Below are 9,961 nucleotides of genomic sequence, written 5' to 3' on the forward strand. Positions count from 1 at the left end.
TCCAAAAGATTGTCGAGAGACTCATTTGTGAACAATCATTTTCTTGGTCATGACATGATATAATGGTATCAAACGCATCAGGATCAAGCAGGACAGAATTGCGTAGGCCGCCAAGAATAAAGGGTTTCCTATGAGTAAGCCCAAAAAATAAGAGAACAAAAAGGGCCTTTTTGTAAGTGTACGACTGGATTTTTTTAGATTTCTGCCTCTTTTCCACTACAATAGGCCAATTTATATTCTAATTAATTAAAAAAAAAAAGTAAACGAATAATTACCCTTTAGAGATATTTCGTTATATATCCATTTTTAGCACTAGTGATATAGATAAATTATACACTATTTAATTTCTATAAACAAACCAAAAAAAAAAAATTTCAAAAAATGATAGCTGTCCCTTAATTTTGATTATTAAATTACTTTGATGCCGTATAAAGTGTTTTGGGTTTTATTTTGTGAAGTTTTGGGGTTGAGCTTGTTTTAATAAATCGATTTCAGTTTTGTAATTTATAGGAATTTCAAAACCTCATGGTGTAAATGAACATTGTGTTGTGATTTTGATCTTATATATATTTTCTTTGTATGACTATTGGTACAATTTTGACACACACAAACAATGCATGCATCATGCATAAGGTGAAGAAATTGGTAGGAGCTGAAACAAAATAACCAATACGAGCTAAATTACTCTGTCACGGCATTGAAATGGGGGATCGTTGGATATGTCAAATTAATCTTTTCAAAAGCATTTGAAGATCCAAATTATTTGGAATGGGATGACTTTTCTATTTTGAAATATGGAGTGCCTTTTTTATTTTGGGAAATAGCTTAAAATGACACCCATTTCATAATTTTAATTAAAAATACCACCCCTTCCCAATTTTTGTACAACTATCACCTATAAATATAAAATTATTGTACCTTTATTGCTATTTTCCAAAAATAAAACCCTCATCAGGTCCAGCCCTTCCGTCATCTAGGGTTTAGATTGCCAATTCCCCAATCAAAACACCACCCCAATCCTGATTCAAATTACACCAATATTTCTGTAATTCGGCGGTAAAATCATCATGGGGAAGAACGACTTCCTAACCCCAAAGGCAATTGCCAATCGGATCAAGGCCAAGGGACTTCAGAAGCTTCGATGGTACTGCCAGATGTGCCAGAAGCAATGTCGAGACGAAAACGGCTTCAAATGCCACTGCATGAGCGAAAGCCACCAGTGACAGATGCAGATCTTCGGCGAAAACTCTAATCGCATAGTCGATGGCTACTCCGAGGAGTTCGAGCAAAGTTTTCTCGATTTGATGAAACGAAGCCACCGGTTCAGCCGTATCGCCGCCACCGTGGTCTACAACGAGTACATCAACGACCGCCACCATGTTCATATGAATTCGACTGAGTGGGCCACGTTAACCGAGTTCGTGAAGCACTTGGGGAGGACGGGTAAGTGTAAGGTTGAGGAGACGCCAAAGGGTTGGTTCATTACTTATATCGATAGAGATTCGGAAACCCTTTTCAAGGAGAGGTTGAAGAACAAGAGACTCAGGGCGGATATGGCTGAGGAAGAGAAGCAGGAGAGAGAGATTAAGAAGCAGATTGAGAGGGTTGCTCAGTCGATGCCCGTGGGTAATGGGGTTGATCAAGGTTCAGAAGATGAGATCCATAGGATTAAAGTGGAGAGTGGGGTCAAGATTGGTTTTGCACTTGGGTCCTCGAAATTGGGTTCGAAAGAAAAAGGGGAGAGCTCGAAATTGGTTTTTGATGAGGTAGATGATGACAAGAGTAAGGTTAAGAATTCGACGAAAAATGGAAGTAGTGGTGGCGCGGGGAGCTTGGCATTGGAGGAGTTGATGAGGGAGGATGAGAAGAAGGAGAGGATTAATAGGAAGGATTATTGGTTATGTGAAGGAATCATTGTTAAAGTTATGAGTAAAGCATTGGCTGACAAGGGTTACTATAAGCAAAAAGGGGTTGTGAGAAAAGTGATCGACAAGTATGTGGGGGAGATTGAAATGCTTGAAAGCAAGCACGTCTTGAGAGTTGACCAGGCAGAGCTGGAGACCGTGATTCCGCAAATTGGGTGCCTCGTGAAGATAGTGAATGGGGCTTACAGAGGATCAAATGCAAAGTTGCTGGCAGTGGACACAGATAAGTTTTGCGCTAAGGTGCAGATAGAGAAGGGTGTGTATGATGGTAGACTTCTTAAAGCTGTTGAGTATGAGGATATTTGTAAACTTGCCTAATGAGTTTGCTTGAAAACCTTTTTAATTGAGACTGAACTATATTTTTTTTATGATTGATCATCTGCCTTTCAAATGTGTTACCTTGTTTTGAATGTCTATTTGTTACCCTGTTTTTAAAGTCTATTCTGATACTTTTGCATGTTTCTTCTGTCTCCTTGTATGTTTAGGCCTTGAAAGTTTGAACATTATTTTGTAACGTTTATCACTAAATTTTTTTACTTATATCAGTTTGTGTACAGTCATAGTAGCTTGGTTGTAAACTCATTCCTGTCTTTCAGTTATATTGTAATTAATATATTTAACTTTGTATTTTATATGGAAATTCACACTGCATATAGCATCTGAATATGCAGATTCATTCATCATTGCGGACATTGTTTAGAGGACAAAATAGAAATTTCGATGCAATTGCTGGTAATTGATAACACGACATTTTTTCTAATTTGTTGCAATGGTTTATGTTTTTTATACGTTTTAGTCTGACCCAATTTTCTACAGCCCCATTCTTGTTCGTTCTATATTACCTAACATTGAAGTGTTTCTGTGTGATACGTATTCCTTCAAGAGCTGAACACATGTGGGAGCTCTCCCACTTTTGGGCACTGGTGCATGAAGCAATGGATTATTTTTTTCCTTCAGGAAATTTTACTACCATTTAAGAGGTTTTATTTCTTCTCAATAGTCATTCCTGGGTAAACAAATATTTATTGTGTGCTTTTATGGTAGGTAGTTTGGGGTTTCTTTGGTATGAATAATATGATTTCTTTTTTGGGTATATGAGACTTCTTTGACTCACTCTGTTGCCTGCATTCTTTTTCAGTTGGTTGTGGGGTTGAGTCTTCACCCAGTTGATGTCTGAAAGTAGGTGCTTGGTAATGGAAAAGTTGAAAAGCATATTAATGTGGGATGAGATACTAGGTACAGCAATAGAGGTGTTAGGATAGTTGTGTTGTGTCCTCGTCCAACTGCTGCCTCTCAAGATTGACTTTGCAAAGTTGGTATGCAAAATTCTTTATGTCAAATCATACCTGCCTATTATGTATGCCCTGGTTCTTTTGACACCAGTCTAGAGCCTCTGTGAATGGTTTTCTGCTTGTGGAAACCAACGGTTCTCATTGCACATGTATTCCATGGTTATGTTTCCAATATTTTTATGCACTGTTACACGGTTCTTTTTGCAATACATATTTTCTGTGGATGAACAAGTTGGGGATTGGCACTTGTACATCCTTTTCCATTATTATGTATTATGGTTGAGAGAAATAGCTGTATTTACAATGGAAAGATGCACAAAGAGGCTAGTAGCTATGAGTTATTAAGTTGCTAAAGTAAGGGCGTGTGCTCATGTTCGTTCTGCCGCCGATTGAAGCCTCTTGGAGAGTTGCATCTCAATACCTTCATCATGCTTGATGTATTAGAAAAATTATAGGTTCAATTGTCATATTGTAATCAGAGTAAAAGCAATTTGATAGCGTGCATGATAGTGTTCTCTCTTGCTCTGCTGCTATGAAATTCTTATTTACCGATTGGCAAAGAAGAAAACATAGTTTCGACAAAGTCAATAAATCATTACAAGAACCCTAGAATACACTAGCGGAACTAGGACAAAGGCTACAGTGGGCTGTAGCCTAGGGAGGTTTTGGGGTTAAACAAAAATCAAACCTATATATTTGCCAATTAATTTACTGTGGACCTTGCATTTTTGTACCCAATATTTGATAGCTGCCTTCTTTTGAACGAAGATTCATTGAGGGAGAGAATTACTTTCCTTTTGAATATGAATCGATGTGCAACTCCAACTATCATTTCAAAGGTCAACATGAATTCATGCTAATATAAGGATGGATAACAATTGTCGTGTCCATGAGATTCGAATTCAGGATTACTTTTCAACGAAGTGGAGACTGTTATTAGACCAAATGGCCATTGACATACGATATAATAGCAATATTAGGCCAATACATGTACACTATAGAGGCAATATTAAAGCAATATAACCACAATACGATAGCAATAGTATTACAATATCACCTATAAAAATATAATTATTGTCCACTTATTGCAGATTTTTCACATGTTCAGAAATTTTGTTCTCTCTTAGCTTACTCGGCTCTCTCTCTCTGGCACATCTCTCTCTCTCTTTGGTATCTGTCTATCGCAGCTCTGTATCTCTCTCTTGGCTCTCTCTCTCTCTCTCTCTCTCTCTCTCTCTCGTGCAACTCTCTCTTTGCTCTCTTTTTGTAGCGCAGCTCTCTCTCTGTCTCTCTCTAGCTTCGTTCTGCCTCTTTCTCCCCTTATTCACTCTCTGTCTCTTTATTCATACCTTCCTTTTTTTGTAAATTATTTTTTAGTTATTATTTTTTAAAATAATTTCTTACAATGTCTTACGATGCAATTATGATGCACCTGATTGCCTGTTTTTGAAAGGTACGTTGTTTCTTTCTCCTCCTCGTCTTCTTTTTTAATGCAATATGGCCCAAACCGTAAATCCATTGATGAGCCGTAGTCAATATACATACACTAGAGAGGCAATATTAGGGCAATATAATGGCAATACGATAGCAATAGCATTACAATATACATGCAATAGGATGGCAATATGCATACAATATGTATACAATACACAGGCAATATTAGTACAATACACAGGCAATATTAGTACAATACACAGTCAATAGGACAGCAATATTCAGTCAATCTACATACAATACACACACATCCATTACAGACTACAATTTAGACATGGAAAATAAATCGCCACCGAACCCTAACAATACTATCCCAAGAAGCAAAAATTATTTCTTTAATAAAACTTGACAATTCAATTGTTATTACATAGTCAACCAATCTTTGCTCTATTACATACATACTTCCTACCTATAATTATAAATAATGGAGAGCTCACAAATTCTACTAATTTGATCTTAACTTCATCAATTTGTTCTTTGTTGTATGAGTTAGCTCCTTCTTGCACATTTTCCAACTTGTTCTGTTCTCCTCCCGTGTAGCAATATCAGCAACAACAGGTTATCTACAGATCTGAAATCATAACTGCACATGATTCTCAATTAGCAAAGAGGAAAACCATTTTCTTTTATAACTTCGGTTCTGAAATATATAACAAAATGCAAATACCTTTGCTTCTGAAAAGGAGCAAAAGTTTGTCAACCAATTCATAGTAAAAACGAAGAATTGTCAGCTCCTTTGCATGTTATGGAGTAAGATAAACAATGTACTATGCGCAACAGAGACACTTTTAACTCTGAGGCTGAAGAATGTAATAATTAGTCTGAGCTCAAGCTTTTTTGGACGGGTGTTTTTTGAATTAATTTGAGCTGCTTCTTCATGCATCTCGTACTAATTATCTATAGATTGGGGGTATAATTTACTTCTTTTTCACTTCAAGATCCAGGATCTTTGCAAGGTGAAGCATCTGTCATGGATGCACTCAAAAAGAGATCCCATGAAGTGCCAGCATCAGATAATTTTGGTGAGTTCATAATCATGGCTATCTCTGAAGTACCCTCATTGGAGAAAAGGAAGAACAATTGTCTTCGAAATGCTATTACTTTCTTATTCCCGACTATCTACCAGTAAAATTTGTTGTATTCTTGAGCGTTTCTATTTCTTTATAGACAATAAAGATACATTATCTCGTGTGTTTCTGGCCATTTTCTATTTTGTTTCTTGTTTTTCCCTATTCAAATATTCAGCTTATTCTGTATTGTTAATTGTTTGGGTTTGCGTATAATATGATATAACTACAACTTAAAGACGTTGGAGGTTGATTATATTGTGTGCCTTGTGCCTCAGATGCATTTTGATTTTGCTGCCTTAGTTTCTACTTGTTTTAATGCTTTGCAGGAAGTAATTGGTTCATCTTCCTTTTTCAGATGATCCATTGAGAAAGCATGTCAAGATAGATCATTCCACTCAATCATTACCCTTAGATTCTGTAAGTTGAATTCGTGGTGGTAATGCCAATGATGTCTGATGATTGGAAAAAAGCTTTTATTTTTTTATTTATTTTAAAAGATACTATGTCTTAAAACTGTTAGAGGGCTGCTTGTTAAAGTTAGCAGCACCTCAAGTCCCTTTTTGCTTGATGCTGATTATCTTCAAACTTGTGTATGTGCTGATAGGAATTGGAAAATCCTCTAATCATAATCCATGAGAAGAAAATCTCAAGTATTAATGATGTGGTTAAAGTATTGGAGTTGGTTTTGCAGGTTAGCATTTCTCTGGTTAGGTTCATTAGTTTCTTCGTTTTTACTATGAATTGGTTGACAAACTTTTGCTTCTTTTCAGAAGCAAAGGTATTTGCATTTTGTTATATATTTCAGAACCAAAGTTATAAAAGAAAATGGTTTTCCTCTTTGCTAATTGAGAATCATGTGCAGTTATGATTTCAGATCTGTAGATAACCTGTTGTTGCTGATATTGCTACACGGGAGGAGAACAGAACAACTTGGAAAATGTGCAAGAAGGGAGAGCTAACTCATACAACGAAGAACAAATTGAAGTTAAGATCAAATTAGTAGAATTTGTGAGCTCTCCATTATTTATAATTATAGGTATGAAGTATGTATGTAATAGAGCAAAGATTGGTTGACTATGTAATAACAATTGAATTGTCAAGTTTTATGAAAGAAATAATTTTTGCTTCTTGGGATAGTATTGTTAGGATTCGGTGGCGATTTATTTTCCATGTCTAAATTGTAGTATGTACTGGATGTGTGTGTATTGTATGTAGATTGACTTAATATTGCTGTCCTATTGCATGTGTATTATACTAATATTGCATGTGTATTGTATACATATTGTATGCATATTGCCATCGTATTGCATGTATATTGTAATGCTATTGCTATCGTATTGCCATTATATTGCCCTAATATTGCCTCTCTAGTGTATGTATATTGACTACGGCTCATCAATGGATTTACGGTTTGGGCCATATTGCATTAAAAAAGAAGACGAGGAGGAGAAAGAAACAACGTACCTTTCAAAAACAGGCAATCAGGTGCATCATAATTGCATCGTAAGACATTGTAAGAAATTATTTTAAAAAATAATAACAACTAAAAAATAATTTACAAAAAAAAGGAAGGTATGAATAAAGAGACAGAGAGCGAATAAGGGGAGAAAGAGGCAGAACGAAGCTAGAGAGAGACAGAGAGAGAGCTGCGCTACAGAAAGAGAGCAAAGAGAGAGTTGCACGAGAGAGAGAGAGAGAGAGAGAGAGAGAGAGAGAGAGAGAGAGAGCCAAGAGAGAGATACAGAGCTGCGATAGACAGATACCAAAGAGAGAGAGAGATGTGCCAGAGAGAGAGAGCCGAGTGAGCTAAGAGAGAACAAAATTTCTGAACATGTGAAAAATCTGCAATAAGTGGACAATAATTATATTTTTATAGGTGATATTGTAATACTATTGCTATCGTATTGTGGTTATATTGCTTTAATATTGCCTCTATAGTGTACATGTATTGGCCTAATATTGCTATTATATCGTATGTCAATGGCCATTTGGTCTAATAACAGTCTCCACTTCGTTGAAAAGTAATCCTGAATTCGAATCTCATGGACACGACAATTGTTATCCATCCTTATATTAGCATGAATTCATGTTGACCTTTGAAATGATAGTTGGAGTTGCACATCGATTCATATTCAAAAGAGAAGTAATTGTCTCCCTCAATGAATCTTCGTTCAAAAGAAGGCAGCTATCAAATATTGGGTACAAAAATGCAAGGTCCACAGTAAATTAACTGGCAAATATATAGGTTTGATTTTTGTTTAACCCCAAAACCTCCCTAGGCTACAGCCCACTGTAGCCTTTGTCCTAGTTCCGCTAGTGTATTCTAGGGTTCTTGTAATGATGTATTGACTTTGTCGAAACTATGTTTTCTTCTTTGCCAATCGGTAAATAAGAATTTCATAGCAGCAGAGCAAGAGAGAACACTATCATGCACGCTATCAAATTGCTTTTACTCTGATTACAATGACAATTGAACCTATAATTTTTCTAATACATCAAGCATGATGAAGGTATTGAGATGCAACTCTCCAAGAGGCTTCAATCGGCGGCAGAACGAACATGAGCACACGCCCTTACTTTAGCAACTTAATAACTCATAGCTACTAGCCTCTTTGTGCATCTTTCCATTGTAAATACAGCTATTTCTCTCAACCCTAATACATAATAATGGAAAAGGATGTACAAGTGCCAATCCCCAACTTGTTCATCCACAGAAAATATGTATTGCAAAAAGAACCGTGTAACAGTGCATAAAAATATTGAAAACATAACCATGGAATACATGTGCAATGAGAACCGTTGGTTTCCACAAGCAGAAAACCATTCACAGAGGCTCTAGACTGGTGTCAAAAGAACCAGGGCATACATAATAGGCAGGTATGATTTGACATAAAGAATTTTTCATACCAACTTTGCAAAATCAATCTTGAGAGGCAGCAGTTGGACGAGGACACAACACAACTATCCTAACACCTCTATTGCTGTACCTAGTATCTCATCCCACATTAATATGCTTTTCAACTTTTCCATTACCAAGCACCTACTCTCAGACATCAACTGGGTGAAGACTCAACCCCACAACCAACTGAAAAAGAATGCAGGCAACAGAGTGAGTCAAAGAAGTCTCATATACCCAAAAAAGAAATCATATTATTCATACCAAAGAAACCCCAAACTACCTACCATAAAAGCACACAAGAAATATTTGTTTACCCAGGAATGACTATTGAGAAGAAATAAAACCTCTTAAATGGTAGTAAAATTTCCTGAAGGAAAAAAATAATCCATTGCTTCATGCATCAGTGCCCAAAAGTGGGAGAGCTCCCACATGTGTTCAGCTCTTGAAGGAATACGTATCACACAGAAACACTTCAATGTTAGGTAATATAGAACGAACAAGAATGGGGCTGTAGAAAATTGGGTCAGACTAAAACGTATAAAAAACATAAACCATTGCAACAAATTAGAAAAAATGTCGTGTTATCAATTACCAGCAATTGCATCGAAATTTCTATTTTGTCCTCTAAACAATGTCCGCAATGATGAATGAATCTGCATATTCAGATGCTATATGCAGTGTGAATTTCCATATAATATACAAAGTTAAATATATTAATTACAATATAACTGAAAGACAGGAATGAGTTTACAACCAAGCTACTATGACTGTACACAAACTGATATAAGTAAAAAAATTTAGTGATAAACGTTACAAAATAATGTTCAAACTTTCAAGGCCTAAACATACAAGGAGACAGAAGAAACATGCAAAAGTATCAGAATAGACTTTAAAAACAGGGTAACAAATAGACATTCAAAACAAGGTAACACATTTGAAAGGCAGATGATCAATCATAAAAAAATATAGTTCAGTCTCAATTAAAAAGGTTTTCAAGCAAACTCATTAGGCAAGTTTACAAATATCCTCATACTCAACAGCTTTAAGAAGTCTACCATCATACACACCCTTCTCTATCTGCACCTTAGCGCAAAACTTATCTGTGTCCACTGCCAGCAACTTTGCATTTGATCCTCTGTAAGCCCCATTCACTATCTTCACGAGGCACCCAATTTGCGGAATCACGGTCTCCAGCTCTGCCTGGTCAACTCTCAAGACGTGCTTGCTTTCAAGCATTTCAATCTCCCCCACATACTTGTCGATCACTTTTCTCACAACCCC

General features: G+C 36.3%; 1 protein-coding gene, 2 long non-coding RNA genes and 1 pseudogene across 4 annotated transcripts; 2 read left to right on the forward strand and 2 right to left on the reverse strand.

The window, feature by feature from the left end:
• LOC18781221 (KIN17-like protein) lies at positions 935-3,448 on the forward strand. The gene is made up of 2 exons (XM_007211497.2): positions 935-2,905; positions 3,064-3,448. The coding sequence occupies exon 1, from the start codon at positions 1,227-1,229 to the stop codon at positions 2,241-2,243; it is 1,017 nt and encodes a 338-aa protein (XP_007211559.1). The 5' UTR covers positions 935-1,226; the 3' UTR covers positions 2,244-2,905; positions 3,064-3,448.
• LOC109948864 lies at positions 4,880-5,434 on the reverse strand. Its single transcript, XR_002271327.1, has 2 exons — positions 5,379-5,434; positions 4,880-5,294 (listed from the first exon to the last, which is right to left on the reverse strand). It is a non-coding gene; the product is annotated as an uncharacterized LOC109948864 (long non-coding RNA).
• On the forward strand, positions 5,499-6,917 carry LOC109948863. 2 transcript variants are annotated; one of them, XR_002271326.1, is made up of 4 exons: positions 5,499-5,733; positions 6,108-6,198; positions 6,386-6,472; positions 6,644-6,917. It is a non-coding gene; the product is annotated as an uncharacterized LOC109948863 (long non-coding RNA). The 2 variants fall into 2 exon arrangements; XR_002271325.1 differs by having other exon boundaries at positions 5,503-5,733; positions 6,137-6,198.
• The window catches only part of LOC18778357, a 1,775-nt pseudogene continuing 727 nt past the window's right edge, over positions 8,914-9,961 (reverse strand).

Source organism: Prunus persica, chromosome G4 (assembly GCF_000346465.2).
Source record: "Prunus persica cultivar Lovell chromosome G4, Prunus_persica_NCBIv2, whole genome shotgun sequence".
In the NCBI taxonomy this organism is placed as follows: domain Eukaryota; kingdom Viridiplantae; phylum Streptophyta; class Magnoliopsida; order Rosales; family Rosaceae; genus Prunus; species Prunus persica.

Excerpts from the sequence above, each read along its gene's own strand:
- LOC18781221 (XM_007211497.2), top strand. The coding sequence starts at position 1,227 with ATGCAGATCTTCGGCGAAAACTCTAATCGCATAGTCGATGGCTACTCC.